Source organism: Coregonus lavaretus (assembly GCF_964263955.1).
Source record: "Coregonus lavaretus genome assembly, chromosome: 10".
NCBI classification, from domain to species: Eukaryota; Metazoa; Chordata; class Actinopteri; order Salmoniformes; family Salmonidae; genus Coregonus; species Coregonus lavaretus.
The window spans coordinates 55,973,368-55,997,785 of NC_139997.1; the positions used below are offsets into that span (position 1 = coordinate 55,973,368).

The 24,418-nt window shown below is 46.7% G+C and overlaps 1 protein-coding gene across 1 annotated transcript in view; it reads left to right on the plus strand.

Annotated features, from left to right (window-relative positions):
* Positions 1-24,418, plus strand: part of LOC311136387 (actin-binding LIM protein 3-like) — a gene marked incomplete at its 5' end in the record, with an annotated part of 102,982 nt that overhangs the window by 39,887 nt on the left and 38,677 nt on the right. Inside the window, one exon of the mRNA XM_084170485.1 lies at positions 17,792-17,975. Within this exon, the coding sequence (XP_084026611.1) occupies positions 17,792-17,975 (184 nt within the window). The remainder of the gene's footprint in view (positions 1-17,791; positions 17,976-24,418) is intronic.

Genomic DNA, 24,418 nt, shown 5'->3' on the forward strand with positions numbered 1-24,418 from the left:
AGCGAACAGTTTTGACTGGGCTGAGCGGGAACTGTGCTTCCGCAGAGGTAGGGGAGCCAGCAGGCCAGAGGTGGATGAACGCAATGCCCTCGTTTGGGTGTAGGGACTGATCAGAGCCTGAAGGTATGGAGGTGCCGTTCCCCTCACGGCTCCGTAGGCAAGCACCATGGTCTTGTAGCAGATGCGAGCTTCAACTGGAAGCCAGTGGAGTGTGCGGAGGAGCGGGGTGACGTGAGAGAACTTGGGAAGGTTGAACACCAGACGGGCTGCGGCATTCTGGATGAGTTGTAGGGGTTTAATGGCACAGGCAGGGAGGCCAGCCAACAGCGAGTTGCAGTAATCCAGACGGGAGATGACAAGTGCCTGGATTAGGACCTGTGCCGCTTCCTGTGTAAGGCAGGGTCGTACTCTCTGAATGTTGTAGAGCATGAACCTACAGGATCGGGTCACCGCCTTGATGTTAGCGGAGAATGACAGGGTGTTGTCCAGGGTCACGCCAAGGCTCTTCGCACTCTGGGAGGAGGACACAACGGAGTTGTCAACCGTGATGGCGAGATCATGGAACGGGCAGTCCTTCCCCGGGAGGAAGAGCAGCTCCGTCTAGCCAAGGTTCAGCTTGAGGTGGTGATCCATCATCCACACTGATATGTCTGCCAGACATGCAGAGATGCGATTATCAGAAGGGGGAAAGGAGAAGATTAGTTGTGTGTCGTCTGCGTAGCAATGATAGGAGAGGCCATGTGAGGATATGACAGAGCCAAGTGACTTGGTGTATAGCGAGAATAGGAGAGGACCTAGAACTGAGCCCTGGGGGACACCAGTGGTGAGAGCACGTGGTGCGGAGACAGCTTCTCGCCACGCCACTTGGTAGGAGCGACCGGTCAGGTAGGACGCAATCCAAGAGTGAGCCGCGCCGGAGATGCCCAGTTCGGAGAGGATGGAGAGGAGGATCTGATGGTTCACAGTATCAAAGGCAGCAGACAGGTCTAGAAGGACAAGAGCAGAGGAGATAGAGTTAGCTTTAGCAGTGCGGAGAGCCTCCGTGACACACAGAAGAGCAGTCTCAGTTGAATGACCAGTCTTGAAACCTGACTGGTTTGGATCAAGAAGGTCATTCTGAGAGAGATAGCAAGAGAGTTGGCTAAAGACGGCACGCTCAAGAGTTTTGGAGAGAAAAGAAAGAAGGGATACTGGTCTGTAGTTGTTGACATCAGAGGGATCGAGTGTTGGTTTTTTGAGAAGGGGTGCAACTCTCGCTCTCTTGAAGATGGAAGGGACATAGCCAGCGGTCAAGGATGAGTTGGACGGCCGGCCGTCACAAGTCGCAAGATTTTATCTGGAGAGAGAGGGGAGAAAGAAGTCAAAGCATAGGGTAGGGCAGTGTGAGCAGGACCAGCAGTGTCATTTGACTTAACAAACGAGGATCGGATGTCGTCAAACTTCTTTTCAAAATGGTTGACGAAGTCATCCACAGAGAGGGGGGGGGGGGATTCAGCAGGGAGGAGAAGGTGGCAAAGAGCTTCCTAGGGTTAGAGGCAGATGCTTGGAATTTAGAGTGGTAGAAAGTGGCCTTAGCAGCAGAAACAGATGAAGAAAATGTAGAGAGGAGGGAGTGAAAAGATGCCAGGTCCGCAGGGAGTCTAGTTTTCCTCCATTTCCGCTCGGCTGCCCGGAGCCCTGTTCTGTGAGCTCGTAATGAGTCATCAAGCCACGGAGCTGGAGGGGAGGACCGAGCCGGCCGGGAGGAAAGGGGACATAGAGAGTCAAAGGATGCAGAAAGGGAGGAGAGGAGGGTTGAGGAGGCAGAATCAGGAGATTGGAGGGAGAAGGATTGGGCAGAGGCAAGAGATGATAGGATGGAAGAGGAGAGAGTAGCGGGAGAGAGAGAGCGAAGGTTGCGACGGCGCATTACCATCTGAGTAGGGGCAGAGTGAGTAGTGTTGGAGGAGAGCGAGAGAGAAAAGGATACAAAGTAGTGGTCGGAGACATGGAGGGGAGTTGCAGTGAGATTAGTAGAAGAACAGCATCTAGTAAAGATGAGGTCAAGCGTATTGCCTGCCTTGTGAGTAGGGGGGGACGGTGAGAGGGTGAGGTCAAAAGAGGAGAGGAGTGGAAAGAAGGAGGCAGAGAGAAATGAGTCAAAGGTAGACGTAGGGAGGTTGAAGTCCCCCAGAACTGTGAGGGGTGAGCCATCCTCAGGAAAGGAACATATCAAGGCGTCAAGCTCATTGATGAACTCTCCAAGGGAACCTGGAGGGCGATAAATGACAAGGATGTTAAGCTTAAATGGGCTAGTGACTGTGACAGCATGGAATTCAAATGAGGAGATAGACAGATGGGTCAGGGGAAAAATAGAGAATGTCCACTTGGGAGAGATGAGGATTCCTGTGCCACCACCCCGCTGACCAGATGCTCTCGGGGTATGCGAGAACACATGGTCAGACGAGGAGAGAGCAGTAGGAGTAGCAGTGTTTTCAGTGGTAATCCATGTTTCCGTCAGTGCCAAGAAGTCGAGGGACTGGAGGGTAGCATAGGCTGAGATGAACTCCGCCTTGTTGGCAGCAGAACGGCAGTTCCAGAGGCTGCCTGAGACCTGGAACTCCACGTGGGTGGTGCGTGCAGGGACCACCAGGTTAGAGAGGCAGCAGCCACGCGGTGTGAGGCGTTTGTATAGCCTGTGCGGATAGGAGAAAACAGGGATAGACAGAGGCATAGTTGACAGGCTACAGAAAATGGCTACAATAATGCAAAGGAGATCGGAATGAAATGAAATGAACTAAACATCTGGGAAAGGAGAGAGCGGGGCCTCCCTCACCACAACACCCAAATATAACTCTCCCAACTTCCACCTCAGAAACTATAATTGTTGTAAACTACAGCGGTTCAATGTTTTCTAGGAATAGACTAACTTAGTTTATTCAGCTAACTTGGTACAGTATTCTTCCGTGAAAATCGTCCAGGGCACCTAGTCATAAGACGCCACAGCCAGCTGGCATGCCAGACTCCCAACAACACGGTTTAGCACCAATACTCGACCACAACAAACCACCAGTGTGTCAACACGCCAAGCAGTTCATTTGTGTCCGTGTCTAACGTTGTGGGTTAGTACCGACAGCTTGAGCGAATCCGTCATCAACTTATTCAGCCAGTTAGTTAGCTAGAATAGTTAGCATACTAGCTAGCCATTGCTTTCAGACAAAGAAGAAACCCCTCCTTTCACGGCACGAACACACAGAGAGAGCCAAGCTAACGTTAACTAGTCACCCATGTCCCGAATTCCTTGAACGACTCTGGCTACCAATATGTAAAAACAAAACACAAATGTAGGTTATAACTTACCCCTAGCAGCTACTGTTAGCTAGCCAAGTGCAAAGCTAGCCACTGAATTGACTCAGCCAGTTCGCGTCTGTTCGCTAGGTCGTTCCAGCTATTGTTTACTAGTAGCTATCCAGGTAGCAACAAGCTAGCTAAATTTCAAGCACAGTAGCCACTTACTACCTAACGTTAACGCTTCAGACAATGAGGTTAGAAAACAGCTGAATGGTAGGCATTATTGTATGTAATTATTGTAGGCAGCCAGCTGGCATAATTACAGGCACTCTCAGGCGTGAAACATACATAATCCAATAAATAAAAAGAAAGAAATTAAGAAATATCAGAACGAGCAATGTCAGAGTCCGGAATATATACAGTGCATTCGGAAAGTATTCAGACCCCTTGACTTTTTCCACATTTTGTTACGTTACAGCCTTATTCAAAAATTGATAAAAAATAAAATAAAAAATCCTCATCAATCTACACACAATACCCCATAATGACAAAGCGAAAATAGGTTTTTAGAACTGTTTTGCAAATGTATTAAAAATGATCAACCGAAATATTTTTTTTACGTAAGTATTCAGACTCTTTGCTATAAGACTCGAAATTGAGCTCTGGTGCATCCTGTTTCCATTGATCATCCTTGAGATGTTTCTACAATTTGATTGGAGTCCACATGTGGTAAATTAAATAGATGATTTGGAGAGGCACACACCTGTCCATATAAGGTCCCACAGTTGACAGTGCATGCTCCGAGCAAAAACCAGACCAAGCCAAGTCGAAGAAATTGTCCGTAGAGCTCAGAGACAGGATTGAATGCCAAGCATCACGTCTGGAGGAAACCTGGCACCATCCCTACGGTGAAGCATGGTGGTGGCAGCATCATGCTGTGGTGATGTTTTTCAGCGGCAGGGACTGGGAGACTAGACAGGATCGAGGGAAAGATGAACGGAGCAAATTACAGAGAGATCCTTGATGAAAACCTGCTCCAGAGAGCTCAGGTCCTCAGACTGGGGCGAAGGTTCACCTCCCAACAGGACAACGACCCTAAGCACACAGCCAAGACAAAGCAGGAGTGGCTTCGGGACAAGTCTCTGAATGTCCTTGAGAGGCCCGGCTAGAGCCCGGAATTGAACCTGATCGAACATCTCTGGAGAGACCTGAAGATAGCTGTGCAGCGACGCTCCCCATCCAACCTGACAGAGCTTGAGAGGATCTGCAGAGAAGAATGGGAGAAACTCCCCAAATACAGGTGTGCCAAGCTTGTAGCGTTATACCCAAGAAGACTCAAGGCTTTATTCGCTGCCAAAGGTGCTTCAACAAAGTACTGAGTAAAGTGCCTGAATTCTTATGTAAATGTGATATTTCTGGGGGGGTTTTTTTAAATTTGCAAAAATGTCTATAAACCGGTTTTTGCTTTGTCATTATGGAGTATTGTGTGTAGATTGCTGAGGGAAAAAAACATTTAATCTATTTTAGAATAAGGCTGTAATGTAACAAAATGTAGAAAAAGTCAAGGGGTCTGAATACTTTCCGAATGCACTGTATTTCTCTTGCCCAGGTGGGATAAGGCAGTGTGCTGTGCAATGGCGATTGTGTCGTCCGTGGATCTGTTGGGGCTGTATGCGAACTGTAGTGGGTCTAGGGTGTCAGCTAAGGTGGAGGTGATGTGGTCCTTAATTAGCCTCTCAAAGCACTTCATGATGACAGAAGTGAGCGGTACGGCGCGATAGTCATTTAGTTCAGTTACCTTTGCTTTCTTGGGTACAGGATCAATGGTGGACATCTTAAAGCATGTGGGGACAACAGACTGGGATATGGAGAGATTGAATATGTCCGTAAACACTCCAGCCAGCAGGTCTGCACATGCTCTGAGGACACAGCTTGGGATGCTGTCTGGGGTTTAACACGGGGGGGGGTGGAATATACACGGTATTGACGATGACCGAAGAAATTGATCTCAGTCAATAATGCGGTCGGCATTTGATGGTGAGATTTTCCAGATCGGGAGAACAAAAGGACTACGTTATCACAATCACACCATGAGTTATTCATCATGAAACAAACCCCTCCGCCTTTCTTTTTCCCGGAGAGTTCTGTCTTCCTGTCCGCGCGATAGATGGAGAACCCCGCTGGCTGAATGGATGGGGAAAATATATGTGTGAGCCATGATTCTGTAAAACAGAGAATGCTACAGTCCCTGATGTCTCTCTAGAAGGAGATCCTCGCCCTGAGTGAGTCTACTTTATGGTCCAGGGACTGAACTTAAGCAAGTAATATACTCGGGCGCGGTGGATGGCATGCACAACGCCTGAGTCTGACTAGGGCCCCACTTCTTTTTCCTCTTCTCCGGTGTCAGCGTTTTGTTGCAGCCCCCGGGATGAATAGATCTGCCTCGGGAAGTTCAAACAAAGGTTCCAGGTCAGGGAAGTCGCATTTCTGGTGAGTGACTGCCGATCTTATATCCCAATGTTATTTTTGGCTGTAGGTAATAATACAAGAAACGTTCTGAGCAAATAATGTAAGAAATAACACACACCAATGAAAAAAAGTTGGCTAGGAACTAGAAACAAGGCGACCATGTCTGTCGGCGCCATCTTCTAGAGTTTTAAATCAGCCCTGTGCTCTGTCAAGCTAGTGGTGTGGTGGTCACGATTGAATCTGTATGGAGTCAGCTGGATATAGGTGTTGACACAGACCCTCTACTGCAGCTATAGGCTAATCCTTCTTGAGAAGCACCAGAACATGTTGGCGAGGCATGACACTACAATTCTTTACATTGATGTTTAGTACTGTACTGTCCACATTCCCCACACACATAGACACAATCCCCCATCAGAGTAACAGCAACATAATGAAACAGTGAAATTAAGCAGCAGCTCCAAATGCTACCTGGAACTCCTGGGCGATTCCATGCCAATAGTTTTGGTATCTCAGATTTGTTTTCTCAGATTGTTCTGGCATTTCTCACATAGGAACTTCATTGGGAGGAAGGATGTGTGAAATGCCTTTTCCATTTGTATCACAATTTTAAAAAAATAATTATCATGAAAAAGAGTCCAATTTAGGCCCTTTTTAGACCTATACAAGCCTCCTGTAAAACCCTATGATCTTGGTGTCATTATACACATTATAGTGTGCTCTAAAATGTGACAGACCGGCTCGATTCGGTCTTATGTAGCAAAATTTGAAGTTGTGTTTTTTACATTGGATAAAAGTAGAGACTCAGAGCTAGAAAATGGTATATCATACACTACAGTTGAGGAGCAATGGGAAAGTAATTCTGCTTTGAAAGTTGATAAACTTGTAACCTCACTTTTGAGAAAATGGCCTTTGAATGTTTTGGTACACCCCCTGAAGAGCTCTTCTTTGTCTACACCCATTCAGCATCGTTCACACCCTCTTATACTATAGCCCTGCCCGTAAACTCAGAGCGTTGTCAGATTGTCCGTTCGTATATTCAGAGCGTTTCACTCTCGGAGCGTTCAGAGCACACACTGGACGCTCTGGCCGAGGAGTAGGGTTGATCCGAGCGTTCTGTCCTAACAACAGCAGTCAAGCACCCAAGCTAACTGGCTAATGTTGGCTAGCTTGCTAGCTACTTCCAGACACAACAGCTCACTGACCATTTTACTCGCCCTAGCAGAGCTGGTTAGGCTGTTTTTATGTTATCCAGAGAATTGGTGACTGCAACTGTGCTGCTGGCAACAATTTAATTAAACTTTTTTGCCAACATTTACTGACACCGGCTATATTCAACAGGTGTTGAGTGTTCGTAAATCTGTCAGTTATTCTGCGCTCTGGCACACTCAGATGAGAGTGCTCTGAAATCGGAGTAGATAGCCAGAGCGAATTTACCAGCTACGACTATCAACAGTTGTCACATTGACATCATAAACATTCTATTGAAATGGTTACTTGCATAGTAGAGTCTTTTGTTAAGACATGTAGCTAGCTAGCTAGCTAAACAATGAACCATAATCCCAACTCATGACGTTACTACCCTGCATGAATCTGCAGGTAGCTAACCAACCAGGTTCAATGTTAGCTAGCAAAGCAAATGGCTCTGAGATACGAATAATATTACTACACAGATCATACACGTAACGTTAGCTAGCGAGCCAGCCAGCTAACGTAGGCTAGCTAGCTAACAGTACACTTTAACTTGAAATGAAAACAACTTTCTGTCAAAATTAGAAATGTGTAATATCTGAAAATGTAGCTAGATAGACTATCTTACCCGTATACATCATGGTTGGACGCTTCTCCCTGTCACGGATGCCATGGTTGCCCTTAGTTTGAAGATGTAATCCGGAGACAGATGTTTTCTCCATCTCCTTAGCTATCATACTCTAATTCCAGTGATTTCAAAACACGGTCCTCCAGAAAGTGGAGAGCAACACATATGCAGTTCTACTATGCGATATATTTTGTAAAAAGCCGCGTTAGACAGGATTTCCTATACATACTGACCAGCTCAAATAGACAGAAGCGTGCTATATGGCTCGTGATTTAACAATTGTATTTGTATTTACAGATGGCATACACGTTTGTTATTAAGGCACATGAAAGTTCACATGTTCCAGAAGGCATTTCTGCCAAAAACGCATTTTGATTTTAAAAAAAAGTTTATGTTCAAATGGCTCTCCTGTGAAGTAGTGACCCACGACATATGACTCGTTTCCTGAAACAAGTCACAAATATGAAGTATGTCTTGATTCTGAAATAAAATACTTCACATTCATTTACGTATTCAACATATAAAATATGAATATCTCAAAACGACCCTTTTAGATTTTGTTAATTTGAAGACATATTGTTTGGAATAATATACTCTACAAGTACAGTACATCACATTTCCAGAGTGGGTTCTCTGCTAATTCTGAAGGTATGATACATTTTATGAGCACCACCAACACTGTGAATGGGAAAATGGATTCAAAGGGAACTCCCTCTGCTTGTGACTTGCTGAATGTGCATTCCTAAAGGAGGGCTGTGATTGGTTAATGACCTATAATGTCAATTTCTATGTATAAAATGGGTCATATCATTAAAAGTGCCAGAGAGCCCACTCTGGAAATTGTATGTGTTTGAAGAGTATATTGTTATAAACTAAAATAATCTACATCAAAAAGGGTACTTTTGAGATATTTATATTAATATTCGTAATGTTGAATAAATTAATGTGAAAATGTGTATTTCAGAATCTAGGCATACTCAATATTTGAGAGCCCACTATAAGGAGTATACTACCACCAAGATGTTGTCTGTATCATGTACGGTTCACTTTATCAGGAGGCATGTATAGGTCTAAAATAAGCCTAAAATAGCTAATTTCAGTTTCTTGGAATCACCCTCCTCTAAAAACTGGGCTACTATAATCTTGTATCTCTGACAACTTTCTACAGAAAGCCATGGAGAGAGATTTGTGTGTGTTTGTTTTTCGACTGACTGACTGTGTGTCTGTCTGTCTGTCTGTCTGTGTCTCCAGATATACTGTAGCTGCCTGGATGAGATGAGCCAAACAACATGTTGTAGGACATCTCTCTCCATCTCTCTATTCACTTTGCCAACCGTAAACATGGAAGATGGGATCATTATCGTCTTTGTCTCTCTCTGTCTTTGCCAGGATGGCAGGACTGCTGCTGCTGCTGCCACTTTATAGCCTACATCCCACTGGCTTTCCCCTTCCAACAATGACTACAGGCCCCTGGGGAGCAGATATGAACCCTTTTTCACTATCTCTTCTCTTTTTCTCGCTTCCTCTCTCTATTTCTTTCTCTCTCTTCTACCTCTCCATTTATTTTTCTCTCTCTTTTTCAGTCTCTCCCCCTTTCTCTCCCACACTAATTCCATAATTTCCCCAATCATTGTTTTAGGAGCACTCTCTGAATAGCAGCGGCAGTTATCATGTACAGAATCAAGCATTAGCTATATAGGACCAACCCGATGTTAAAGCAAATGAGGAATACATGCCTGATGATTCTAAAAATGAAGAGCATACTGTGGTGGAGTTGCAATTACAGCATAATTGTTATTGAGGATCTAGTTGTACACTCCACCTCAGAAGAGGAGAGGGAAGACTCAGGGTTACAGTGTCCACTTCCCTGGGAGTAGCAATATCCCCCCTACTAATGACGGCCTGGCTTATGACCTATACAGCCCTTTACCCTGCCTCCTCTCCCCTCTCCTCTCATCTATTTCCCTCTTTCCCCCTCTGTATGACTAGACTTGCTCCTGTGGAGTAGAACACAGTTGTACATACTCTGTAGAAACCTTTCCTTTAAATCGTTGCGACATGTTTCTGTTCTCCTGTTTCTCTCCCCCCTGCCTGCCTGGATCATCAGATTGGGCTGTATCTGGAGCTGCCGGGAGGATGTGGACTGTTTGTCAATGTGTTTGGTCTCTGTTCACGCTAAGAAAAAATAATTGAAATTGAGGGAACCTACCCTGCAGTTGTTCAAAAAATTATGCAGCTTGCGTACTATTGAGTATACAGTACGTGTATGCCATGGTTGTTAATTTATAACCCCTCAATATCACTGCTATGTTGCATTCCTAGATGAAACAATGTTTGGGTGATATAATGACGTAGTTAGGCCTATTTGAATAGAAGTGAATGATTGGAAGGGAGACTGAGTGTGTCAGTGCTTGTTTACAGTGGCAGGCTCCGTTAGCCATGAAGATTCATGGGTGGATTATGAAGGTCACACAGGTAATCAGGGTGCTGAGTCTCTTACTACGCTGACGTGGATCAGCTCCAAGCCCGTGTCTTGGCCAATCGAAATCACCAAACCGCTTAACGAGCCATTTGGTTGGCTCACAGCTCACATGTGATTACGAACAGACTGAATGTAGACACTGGGTTAGGTTATATCAGTCCAGATTGTTTTAACTAGCAGGGTTAGACCGTTCAGAACCAAGTTTGAACCCTTAACACGGTTATAAAATGGTAATGTGGACAGGTATTTACTGTCTGTCTGCCCTCATACTAGACTGTTGGCTGGAATGTTAGAGGTGAGGGCTGAGGGGGGAATGTGAGACAGACAGAGAGCAACTTAACATGGAGTGTAATGCACTGACAGGTCAGAGGTCAGAGACCTCTTGACTCTCTGCCCCAACCCTCAGCCCTCTGCAGGTCCCCCAGGATGTGCCCTCTGTCCTGCTGGGTCAGTCTTGGTCAGTCCCAGCCAGGGGGTGATGGAGGAGGGGGAGTGCTCTGACCATCTCTCAAACAGCTGACCATAATACGACACAGTGCCACTGTCTCTGGCTACGTTTGGACTCCGACGGTCGCTTTTGATCGGTGTGTAACGTGTGCGGCATTCAGAGTTGGTGATTGGTGGAGACTAATCCTGGTTGCAAGGATAGTCGTCTGAGCGAGAGAGAGAGAGAGAGAATAATAGAAACAGAGATAGGGTTTGGTGGTGGTAGAGGGGGTCCTGTTGCCATGGCAACTCCCCTGGCTGCCCCATGTTTCTTATCGCCAAGCCAGAGAGAGAGAGAGGTTTTTGCTGCCGGCATGTCTGGTGCACTGCACTGTAGTACCCCTGGCCTAGCCGGCCTGGCATGCTGCTCCCAGATTGGTGATAGATGGCCAGGATAATCCCTTTGCTTACTGCTCAGCAGGCCCAGAGCCAGACGAGGGATTAAGACATACTACTGCTGTCTGTCCATGTCTACTTTCCCTAATCTGACTGCTAGAAGAATGTTCTGAAAAATGGACACAAAATGAAATATGTGGGAAACAAAAGCTCTGCTTTGAGAGGAAAATGTGAACATTGACCACAGGAAAGAGGACCACAGAGACAAAATGTACGTAATATGACGATAAATTGAAAACAATATGATACTATATGGCAGGTTGAGAGGATTGTGGAGCCACCGTGGTGAAGTGTGTGTGTGTGGTCTATGTAACACAAAGCCTGTCCAAGCATGCCAAATTGACACACACAGACAGGTGGGATTAGTGACTACTCGTCCTCTCTGTTTGGGAATGCGAAGGCATCCTATGACTGCGCTGTGGGAAGTGCACTGTGGGAATCTGACGTCATGCATCTGTTTGCATGCTAGGCAATATCCATGTTCTTGGAGGTAGTAATAGGGTGCCATTTGTGTCTCTGTGGGAACCTGTTGGGAGGTGGGTTTGTGGAGATGCTAAATGAATCTGTGGTTGGGTCAACACACCCATGAGAACCAAGTATACAGACGGTGCCCAAACTCATCTGACAGTCAGGCATCTTACTGACAAATGGAAGGAAGCTTATCGGGATTATAAAGGCCACTCTTACACTCTAAGCTCTCTGGCAGTCCCTTCACCATCTCCCTTCCTGTGCCAAGGTGACACAGAGACTTGGGTTGTATTCGCCTGGTGATATCTGCAATTCAGATCATGCAGTATATGCATCTCAAGGTGCTTGTTCATCTGTTACACTAGACACGTACAGCCCAGCCCAGCCCAGCCCGTGGCTTTCCAGGAGCCTAGGTGTTGGAGCCATAGTGTTGTATTCATGCCTCTAGTTCATGAGGGATAAATCATCAGTACTCCCCTTTCTCTGCTGGTGTTGCTCTGTGAACAGCTGTTAATAAGGTGACGTACGGTAGGTAGCATCTGGTTGGTTCATGTTTGAAGTCTCAGGGCCTGAGTTAGTCTGGGTTTAGAACAGGTTAAGAACCTGAGTTAGTCCCGGTTTAGAACAGGTTTAGAACCTGAGTTAGTCCCGGTTTAGAACCTGAGTTAGTCTGGTTTTAGAACAGGTTTAGAACCACTCTGGGAACTGAGCTCTTACACTACGATTATACAGCTCCTAGTTTAAGGAAGGGTCAACTCAACAGTATGTGGATATCAGGGCCGTCCAGACAACTCTATCTGCTGATTTATCCAGTCATCCATTACTGTGCTATAAATTGAGGGAAAAACGAGATTTATGCTGACTCGTTGAAAATCTAGCATTCATTATTTGTAATGATGGTACTGCCCTTCATTTCCCATCCATAATCTCTTTTACTGGTATATAGATTTTTTTTCATCGGCAATATAATTTCCCGTACATAAAAGTACTACCCCGCAAGGTCTCCCTCCCTCCCTGCCTCTTCCACTGTGACCCAGCAGACAGTGCTGACTGGTTTGGTCCCCCACACATGCGTACTGCATCCTGAGTCAAACACACATCAAAGGGATCATCTGACGGGCCCAAAGGCGTCGGGGAGCGGAGGGAGCGGAGGGAGCGGAGGCACGGTCGACGCTTTTTGAACGGTCTCGGTGGGGACTAAATTAGCCGTGGCGGGCGGCATAGCACTCACGCACCCATTGGCATTTGTTACACTTGAATGGGGAAAGGTCATTTCAGTCATGGCCGGGCGGCGAAAGGAGAGGTATAATGCAGATAGATAGAGAGGAGAGATAAAGAGGAGAAGGCATAGTGATACCTTTCTATGCCTGTAGACCTGTACTGATCCCAGGCCTGCCAGAACACCACAGCTCCTCTTGATACCACTCAATTACAGTCTCTTCATTGTCAACCCCAATATATACTTAGAGCCCTGGATCTCTCTCTCTCTCTCTCTCTCTCTCTCTCTCTCTCTCTCTCTCTCTCTCTCTCTCTCTCTCTCTCTCTCTCTCTTCTCTTTCCATTCCCTCCATTCCCTGGGGTATTGTGTTAATCATTCTGAGTGAGTGTTTTCACAATGTCCCTAATGAAACTCTATTGATTAGTAGTTTGTACCTGCTCTGTACCTGCAGGCCTCTAGCATGGTAACACGCTCATGTCTCGATCTACAGTAGTCAGGAAGCAGCGCCTATACCATTTAAATGACTGCTCCTAGATCAGCATTAGATTCCCCCTCTCAGCTATCTGTTATCTGTTGGTGATGTAATGCCTTAGGCTGTAGAGTACCCATCTTATGGGTGTTTTATTAACCAATTATGAGAGCCAATCAGAGTGAGCCAGAGCCATGAAACACATTTAATGTTGCACACACAGCTTTAAACAGAGAGAAATGGTGCATATGGACTGAAACACACACACTCCTAGCACCCATATGCTCAAACACACACGTGCACACACACAGACAGATTTACTCACTGTCATTTCAGGGTTGGCATCTTTTAGATGTTTGCTACATGTGTAATCAACCCATAATGTGGTTGTGTTTGCTTTGCTCTGTGTGTGTATGCATACAGATGCCCAATCCACATAACAGGAGGCCAAGCCAACTTGGCCATCTCTTTCCTAGACATAAATCTGCATGCTAGCTCTTAGTTCAAATTGGTACCCTGGCATCATTTCTGGTTTCCGCCGGTGCTATTACTATCAAACAACCAGTTGCCGTCCTTTCTGCCTAGATTCCTCCTCTGATGTGAGCAGTGCTTTGTTGACTGGCCATCTCCTGGCTGTGGAGCGGAAGACCAGGCAAGGCATGAGCTCTGATCCCAGCCCAGGCTAAACAACTCTCTCTCTCTCTCTATCTCTCTCTCTCTCTCTCTCTCTCTCTCTCTCTCTCTCTCTCTCTCTCTCTCTCTCTCTCTATCTCTCTCACACTCTCTCAGAGGACGCAGAGGGCTGGCAACCGCTCCTTATCTGGCCCAGGCTAGGCGAGCTTGCCTGCCTCCTGCCTCTGCCCGCCTCTACCGCCACAAAGAGCTGGCGCTCCACTGAGGAGGAGGCGATAAAGCCTAATTGCGTGCCATGCGATTACCAGGGGATGGGAGGGGAGGGGAGGAGAGGAGGGGGGAATAGAATTTTAATTATGTCTGTTGGCTGTTGATAAATACATAATCAACCCCCCCCCCCCCCCCCCCGCCCTGCTTCCCAATCCCCCCCATCCGGTCCTGGCTGATCTGGCATCAGTTTGTAGAGACTGTAGTGGTAGCAGTAAGTGTGGAGCAGCGTGGTGTGGTGTGGTGTGGTGGGCCGCTGATTCCTCATGAACCAGTCTTTATTTATGGACTAGCTGAATTATTCATTGGGCCAGATAGAGAGGGTAAACTGTAGGGCGTGCAGATGTCACCGCTAGCCTTTCAAAAGCTTTTTCTCTGGCAGTGAATGGGCTGTGGTAGGCAGTGATTTGTCTCGCTGGCTGGCTAGCTAGCATGGGCTCGGGCTCTGCTGTTGAAAGAGAACGCCATGTGGGTCAGTGAGACAAAGAGGAGCAGTGTGTCACAATAGAGGAATAGTGTAACTAACTGTAGTACTTCCGATGCTCTACAGATGATGTAGGAGACTGTATGCCTGTGTTTTCTATTGTCTAGATGTCTTCAATGAGGGGAATAGGTGATGGGAACAGTGGATCCTGTGATTGTGAATCTCAGTCCTGCAAAATATGTAATGTTTTAGCTCATGCATCCCTTTCTTTAGGTTTAACTGAATAATTTATACCCTTAAAACATTTGTTTTCATGGTTGGTGTGCTATATTTGGTGTCTTATTTGCTTCATTCAAAGGTACCCATGACAGAAGTGGGACCCATGACACACACACACACAGCGTGGTGCTGTAGCAGAGAGAGGCAGGGCCGCCCTAAGAGAGAGGCTGTCTCCCTGGCTGGCAGCATGTGTGGCTAGGTGCCCCAAGGGGACGTATGTGTCTTGTCTATGCTGCAGCGTTTGTAGCCAGCCGGTGTTATTGGAGACGCAGTGCACAGGATCATGGTTCACTCCTCCTGAGGGGCAGGAGCGGGGGGGGGGGTAACACTCACTCTATATCACTTGTGGACTATTTATGAAATTAGCAAAACTGCTAGATAGGATAAGTTATCTATCTCTTTGGATTGCTTTATTCAAATTCTCATGCTGTTCATTCCATCCAGGTCACCTGTGATACAAGTCAGTATTCGACATCCATCCATGTCTAAGGACATTGGGAGATGATGTGGAAACTGGCCACTAGGGGCAACCGTGAGCGCTGTTGCCTTCAAGTAGGTTTTAGTTTTGCTAGGAAGTTGCGGATGGGCATAAGCATCTGCCTCTGATTCCAAAGGTTGCAAGTTTAAATCCAGCGATAGAAAATAGTTTTTGAGATTTTGGTTTTAAGCCTATCCCAAACCTTAACACTTACCTTAACCATTCTGAGTTAATACCTAACCTTAAGATTTCGGAGATAATGCCCTTTTACTTAACCTTAAACACTTTGAAATTTGACGTTAGCAACAACTTCAAAATTTGACGTTTGAGAACATGGATGAACTTCTAATTCTGATGTGAGCCTGTGAGTGCTAGTTGGTTCATTCAGCAATAAGTGTGTAAGGCATCATTTACCCATCATTCTCAATTTGAAATCATATTGGCTGACAGTTGGCTATCCTATGTATGCTTAGAGAGATAGTATCTCTGTCTCTTTGTCCCTGTCTCATAATCCTTATTCTCTGTCAGTGGCTGCATCTTTTGTGAGTCAATAGAGCCTGATGATTTACTGGGGCTCTTTCTACCCAGCTAGGCTTCTAAACACTTTGGCACGGGTACTGTCACTCTCAGCTAGATCTAAAGCCATTTAGCTAATTGAAGCCTATTTCTTTAACATGCACACTGAAGTTTGAGTTACAGCAAGAGCCATATCAATGGTCATTTACAGAGCATTTACTCAATGTCGACATTTGGGTTAATGTGATTATATAGTATGATTATTATTATTATGTCCACTTTTTAAAATTCTCATGGATGGATTATAGTATTTAACTTTGTAGCTTATCTAGGGTCAGGGGTCATGCAGGCCAGGCTAACATACTGTACTGACACACATACACACACACGTGTACCTACAACCGCAGCACAGCCGTGCTAAAACAAGTCATTTAGCACGCCCTCTTGTGTACAATTGCTTTTCTACAACGGGTTTCCAATTAAATAAAAAACGTTATTTTGATAAATGTATTCATAGGCTACTATTTCATCCCTCCACGAAAATATAGTCCCAACACAAATCTATGGTTGCTAGCCAAGCCGGCTGGTCGTTCATTCGGTTGGCGTCGTTTCTATGGGCAGGCACTGCTAGTGCTGCTGACAGCGATAGCGCTGTCCGTGGTGCTGAAGTTAGCGCATCATCATGCTCATCAAGCAGAAATACACTATACACTTGTATCCTACTGCCAGACCATTTTACAGAAAGAGGAATTATTGTAATCATAACACTGACACGATTTGTTTATTTCAATCATCCACTACTTATTGTAAACGTTAATGTGCATGTTGCCGTTCATTGAGCAGCCTTTGAAGTATCATGCATCTAATGGGGCCTCGTCAGCAGACTGCTGTTTAGCTGGAACTGACGGGTGGTTCTTGGAGTCGGACCCTGTCAGGATGTTGCTCCATCTTTTCCTGCGGTCCAGGTAAGGGGTCCAGTAGCTCTTCAGGGAGCTCGCCGCTCTGCGCTTTTTGTTTGCCGACCTCCTAGAGAGAGAGGGAGAGAAAGAGAGAGAAAGATAAGTAACTTGGTTATTTCAATCATCCACTCACCAAGATTTGAGAAGCCTAATATAGTGTCTTAGCTCTAATATCAAAATATGTAGGCTACTTATTCTACCAGCTGTCACAGCCTCACTTCAGAATTAGACATTCATCCATGTTTCTCAAACGTCAAATTTCGAAGTTGTTTAAGGTTAAGTTTAGGCATTAACTCAAAATTGTTAAGGTTAAGGTTAAGGATTTGAACTTGCAACTTTTGCAATCAGAGGCAGATGCTTATGCCCATCCCCGTCCACAAAACCCCAAGCAAAACCGACAACCTACTTGAAGGTAACAGCGCTCACTGTTGCCCCTAGTGGCCGGTTTCCATGTAATCTTCCGACGTCCTGAGACGTGGATGGACGTCGAATACTAACTTCTATCACGGGTGACCTGGCTAACTTATTTGCACAACAAACCTTGCTTAGTCGGGGCAGCAGCGATCCAAGTGTGTTAACTCCGACTGGCTGTTGACTGTCTACCACTTGGGATGCAGGTAGAAGGCCGGGGCGTCTTGCGGGAGCTTGCTAATATCTTTTTGCAACCATGTCGGTTTCGTCATGTCTCGCTCCGATGGATCTTTATGGTTCTTAGTGTGTTCATTAAATCACAATTCAGATAGAATAGAGAAAACAAGATGCCAATTTTTGTGTCATATGCCTACCCGTGCTAAATAGGTTTTTCAGAATGGCTTAAAACGCATCTCAAACAAACACAATGCTTGTTTTGACCAACCCGTTGTAGGAAAAGTTGTTTAGCACAGCCTCTCGTGTACAATTTCTTTTTAACTGCATGAGGAAATACTGCTTGTACAAACATGTTGTGTGTTCATGCTATTTGCAATGGAGGCGAATAGCCAAGTTTGCTCTGTACTGTTGGGGATTTCTACTTAGAGTGTTTACCATGCTTTTGATTACCGATTAAATGTCATGTTTGATCCTCCTTTTTCCTCTATTGTGTATATACAGCCTGATCAATCTTTTAACCATTTTTTTATTTGCTAACATCTCACTTCTGTGTCTCTGTGTGTCTCTAGTGTGTGGCTGTGACCTGGCTCATTCAGGCTTCTTCCAGAAGGGAGGAGAGTACATCTGTACAGAGGACTACCAGCGCCTCTATGGCACCAAGTGTGACAGCTGTGGAGACTTCATCACAGGGGAGGTGGTCTCAGCGCTGGGGCGCACCTACCACCCCAAGTGTTTCGTCTGCAGCATGTGCAGGTAGGTACTGTGGGGGCACACACAAACACACCCACACATATATATATATATATATATATATATATATATATATATATATATATATATATATATATATATATATATATATATATATATATATATATATACAGTATATCCACCACATTGATCATCACTGGCCCTCCACATCGTAGGACAACGTTGGGCTGTATAATGTTTGATTTAAATTAGTGAGTTTACCATGGAGACAATGAGTGGAGGAAACAAGTAGTGAATAATTTGTTTTGTTGGGGATGCTGGCATTTAATCAGTCCTGAATTAAATTGATAAAGAAGAGATTTCAGCATAATCAGAATACAAGGAAATGATCTGATGGAATGATCAGATGGAATGATCAGATGTTTCATCATATCTTCCAAGACAGGGAACAATTCAGTGAGGAGGGACGTTATCTTGTGAGGAGAGAAAGGGACATGCAGCCTCTTGTTTCTGCTTGTCATGCTGGGATTCTAAGACCTCAGGGTTATTACAATGTCAAAAGCCCTCTCTCTGATTGTGTGGTTCACTGTCACTGTTTCAGAGTCTTTGGAGGGTTTTTGAAGAGTTTGTGGTTTCTTCTATATTGGGCTGCTGGTTGAGATGACTAGAGATATATTGTAGTGGGAGGGGGTTAGTGAGGCCAAACACACTGCAGCAGCACGGGCCCGAGAGAGAGGCCTTACAGGCATACTGTAGTAGAAATATGTGCCCAGTATGTACAACACAAATGACCACATACAAGCAAAACCACATGCACAACCCCCACACACACATACCCTACAGCAACAAGTTCACCTACTACCCTTGCTCTGCTGGCATTTTCTATAATTCCTTGAAGGGAATTTTCCTGCCAGATGACCTGACTTGTTCCCTCTAAGCCATTTTATTCTCCCACGCTATTTGTTTTGTTATTGTTCAGACACCCACACTCTCAACTGTCGCGTCTCTCTGTGTTTTATAGTCTCTGTGTGGCAGGCCATGGCAGACCTGGGTCTGGTTGGTTGGTGTTGGTGGCATGCTGTGTTGTACTGTGGAATGCCCAGGTGGTCTGGGCAGGCAGGGGGTCACGCACGGTGGCAGGTGGCCGTAGCAGGTGGCACCAGGGCTGGGGTGGGTTTAGAGTCTGACCCACAGTAACCTCCCCACCTAGGGTCTTGATAGGCTGATAGCACTACTGCTAACATGGCTGTGCGTGTATGTCCCATGGTGCACAGATGTGTATGTTAATTCATGTGTTTAACACTGTTTGCAAGTTGTAGTTCAATGTTATTACTGACCTGACACACTGTATGGTGTTATGAGATGTAATTTTGGCAGACGCTTGCCAGTGATATGCAAAGTGATAGGGAATATACCACCATCAGTTGTCTAGTGAAGCAGTAAATTATATTGAATGATGGTACTGAGTAGTCCATGTTTAAGGGTGATGAATCTTTACCAAAAATTGTCCTAATAGCGCTGCCTGTCCTGCTAGAGATGCTGACTCTTAGCTTTCGGTGGTGGGAGCAGAGCTGGCATTCCGCTCATGCAGTCAGCAGTCACCACACGTAAAACACTCATCATCAACCACAGATCATCCCCACTTCTCCCAAACCTCAATATCCAGGGGTAGGATGCGTTGTTTACACAAGTACATTTAACAATATTATCTGTTGTTCATAGCACACTGCATCGTCCTCAGCACGTTTGAAACAGCGTCTGCGTCCCAAATGGGCCCTGGTCACAAGTAGTGCACTATCTAGGGGATAGGGTGCCATTTGGGACGCAGGCAGTATGTTTGTTTCAGTGTGCAGCATGAAGATCACCTCTGCTGGCCCAGTTTAACTGCTGTGGCCAAGCGGATGTGACGCATATTCCCCTGCATGCCTGGCTGCCATGTAGCTGGATACAGGATCTGTCCAATTGCCCATCCTGACTCCAGGGAGAGTGGACTTCTCTGTGAGCCTCCCTGTCACTGGATGTTACCGCTGAAGCCCACAGGGCCACCCTGTCAGCACACACCACACCAAAGAGATGTGTGGTGCGTATGTGTGTGTGTGAATAATGAATGCAGAGCAGAGGTTGTGATTTGCCTTTTGAATGGTAGCCCTAAATACCCATCCTGTCTGCTTTAGTATCTCCATGTGTCTTATCTCTTTTTTTGTTAAGAATCATTTGTCTTGGCGCTTTTCTTTGCAGGTCTTCTACATAATTATATTGTTTAAATAGGCTAGTTGTGTCACAACCTATTACATTGACATACAGTACCAGTCAAAAATGTTACATCGTAGAATAATAGTGAAGACATCAAAACTATGAAATAACACATATGGAATCACATAGTAACCAAAAAAAGTGTTAAACAAATAAAAATATATTTTATATTTGAGATTCTTCAAATAGCTACCCTTTGCCTTGATGACAGCTTTGCACACTCTTGGAATTCTCTCAACCAGCTTCATGAGGTAGTCACCTGGAATGCATTTCAATTAACAGGTGTGCCTTCTTAAAAGTTAATTTGTGGAATTTATTTTCTAATTAATGCGTTTGAGCCAAACAGTTGTGTTGTGACAAGGTGGGGGGGTATACAGAAGATAGCCCTATTTGGTAAAAGACCAAGTCCATATTATGGCAAGAACAGCTCAAATAAGCAAAGAGAAAGACAGTCCATCATTACTTTAAGACATGAAGGTCAGTCAATACAGAACATTTCAAGAACTTGATAAGAAGTGCAGTCGCAAAAACCATCGAGCGCTACGATGAAACTGGCTCTCATGTGGACCACCACAGGAATGGAAGACCCAGAGTTACCTCTGCTGCAGAGGATAAGTTCATTAGAGTTACCAGCCTCAGAAATTGCAGCCCAAATAAATGCTTCACAGAGTTCAAGTCACAGACACATCTCAACATCAACTGTTCAGAGAGGACTGTGTGAATCAGGCCTTCATGATCCAAATTGAAGATTTTTGGTTCAAACCGCTGTGTCTTTGTGAGACGCGGTGTGGGTGAACGGATGATCTCTGCATGTGTAGTTCCCACCATAAAGCATGGAGGAGGAGGTGTTATGGTGTGGGGGTGCTTTGCTGGTGACACTGTCTGTGATTTATTTAGAATTTTATTTAGAATTCAAGGCACACTTAACCAGCATGGCTACCACAGCATTCTGCAGCGATACGCCATCCCATCTGCTTTGGGCTTAGTGGGACTATCATTTGTTTTTCAACAGGACAATGACCCAACACACCTCCATGCTGTGTAAGGGTTATTTGACCAAGAAGGAGAGTGATGGAGTGCTGCATCAGATGACCTGGCCTCCACAATTCCCCAACCTCAACCTAATTGAGATGGATTGGGATGAGTCGGACAGCAGAGTGAAGGAAAAGCAGCCAAAAAGTGCTTAGCATATGTGGGAACTCCTTCAAGATTGTTGGAAAAGCATTCCAGGTGAAGCTGGTTGAGAGAATGCCAAGCGTGTGCAAAGCTGTCATCAAGGCAAAGGGTGGCTATTTGAAGAATCTCAAATATAATTTGTTTAACACTTTTTTGGTTACTACATGATTCCATATGTGTTATTTCATAGTTTTGATGTCTTCACTATTATTCTACAATGTAAAAAATTGTTTAAAAAAACAACAAACAAACACCTTGAATGAGTAGGTGTGTCCAGACTTTTGACTGGTACTGTAAGTCTTCAATTTAGGTTTGCTACGGTTCGGACAGGCCTACATTTTAAGAGTTTGTCATACCTATTCACTGTGATTATTTTTTACCCCTTTTTTTCCTCCCCAATTTCGTGATTTCCAATTGGTAGTTACAGTCTTGTCCTATCGCTGCAACTTCCGTACGGACTCGGGAGAGGCGAAGGTCGAGAGCCATGCGTCCTCCAAAACACGACCCTGCCAAGCCGCACTGCTTCGTGACACACAGCTCGCTTAACCTGGAAGCTAGCCGCACCAATGTGTCGGAGGAAACACCATACAACTGGCGACCGAAGTCAGCATGCATGCGCCCGGCCCATCACAAGGAGTCACTAGAGCGCGATGGGACAAGGACATCCCGGCCGGCCAAACCCTCCCATAACCCAGACGATGCTGGGCCAATTGTGCGCCGCCTCATTGGTCTCCCGGTCGTGGCCGGCTGCGACACATCTTTATTTGTCATCTTTAAGATTACACAGACAAACAGGTAGAGGGTAAAAAAACTAAAGATCCCCTACCGCATCAACCCCACCCCAACCTCCCTTGCTCCAACAGATCCCCACCCCAACCCCTCATGCTTCAACAGAGCCCCACCCCAACACCCCATGCTTCAACAGAGCCCGACCCCAACCCCCCATGCTTCAACAGAGCCCCAACCCCCCATGCTTCAACAGAGCCCGACCCCAACCCCCCATGCTTCAACAGAGCCCCAACCCTCCATGCTCCAACAGAGACCCACCCCAACCCACCATGCTTCAACAGAGCCCCACCCCAACCCACCATGCTTCAACAGAGCCCCACCCCAACCCCTCAAGCTTCAACAGAGCCCCACCCCAACCCCCCATGCTCCAACAGAGCCCCACCCCAACCCCCCATGCTTCAACAGAGCCCGACCCCAACCCCCCATGCTTCAACAGAGCCCCACCCCAAACCCCCATGCTTCAACAGAGCCCCAACCCTCCATGTTTCAACAGAGCCCCAACCCCCCATGCTTCAACAGAGCCCCATCAACCCCCCATGCTTCAACAGAGCCCCACCCTAACCCCCCATTCTTCAACAGAGCCCCACCCTAACCCCCCATCCTTCAGAGCCCCACCCCAACCCCCCATGTTTCAACAGAGCCCCACCTCAACCCCCCATGTTTAAATAGAGCCCCACCCTAACCCCCATGTTTCAACAGAGCCCCACCCTAACCCCCCATGCTTCAACAGAGACCCACGCCTATACCAGAAAAAGAAACAAACAAACAAAATGGAATGAAAAGTAAGGATGTCCTCCGAAACACGACCCTGCCAAGCCGCACTGCTTCTTGACACACAGCTCGCTTAACCTGGAAGCTAGCCGCACCAATGTGTCGGAGGAAACACCATACAACTGGCGACCGAAGTCAGCATGCATGCGCCCGGCCCATCACAAGGAGTCACTAGAGCGCGATGGGACAAGGACATCCCGGCCGGCCAAACCCTCCCATAACCCGGACGATGCTGGGCCAATTGTGCGCCGCCTCATTGGTCTCCCGGTCGTGGCCGGCTGCGACACATCTTTATTTGTCATCTTTAAGATTACACAGACAAACAGGTAGAGGGTAAAAAAACTAAAGATCCCCTACCGCATCAACCCCACCCCAACCTCCCTTGCTCCAACAGATCCCCACCCCAACCCCTCATGCTTCAACAGAGCCCCACCCCAACACCCCATGCTTCAACAGAGCCCGACCCCAACCCCCCATGCTTCAACAGAGCCCCAACCCCCCCATGCTTCAACAGAGCCTGACCCCAACCCCCCATGCTTCAACAGAGCCCCAACCCTCCATGCTCCAACAGAGCCCCACCCCAACCCACCATGCTTCAACAGAGCCCCACCCCAACCCACCATGCTTCAACAGAGCCCCACCCCAACCCCTCAAGCTTCAACAGAGCCCAACCCCAACCCCCCCATGCTTCAACAGAGCCACAACCCCAACCCACCATGCTTCAACAGAGCCCCACCCCAACCCCCCATGCTCCAACAGAGCCCCACCCCAACCCCCCATGCTTCAACAGAGCCCGACCCCAACCCCCCATGCTCCAACAGAGCCCCACCCCAACCCCCCATGCTTCAACAGAGCCCGACCCCAACCCCCCATGCTTCAACAGAGCCCCACCCCAAACCCCCATGCTTCAACAGAGCCCCAACCCTCCATGTTTCAACAGAGCCCCACCCCAACCCCTCATGCTCCAACAGAGCCCCACCCCAACCCCCCATGCTCCAACAGAGCCCTACCCCAACCCCCCATGCTCCAACAGAGCCCCATCAACCCCCCATGCTTCAACAGAGCCCCACCCTAACCCCCCATTCTTCAACAGAGCCCCACCCCAACCCCCCATGCTCCAACAGAGCCCCACCCCAACCCCCCATGCTTCAACAGAGCCCGACCCCAACCCCCCATGCTTCAACAGAGCCCCACCCCAAACCCCCATGCTTCAACAGAGCCCCAACCCTCCATGTTTCAACAGAGCCCCACCCCAACCCCTCATGCTCCAACAGAGCCCCACCCCAACCCCCCATGCTCCAACAGAGCCCTACCCCAACCCCCCATGCTCCAACAGAGCCCCATCAACCCCCCATGCTTCAACAGAGCCCCACCCTAACCCCCCATTCTTCAACAGATCCCCACCCTAACCCCCCATGTTTCAACAGAGCCCCACCCCAACCCCCATGTTTCAATAGAGCCCCACCCCAACCCCCATGTTTCAACAGAGCCCCACC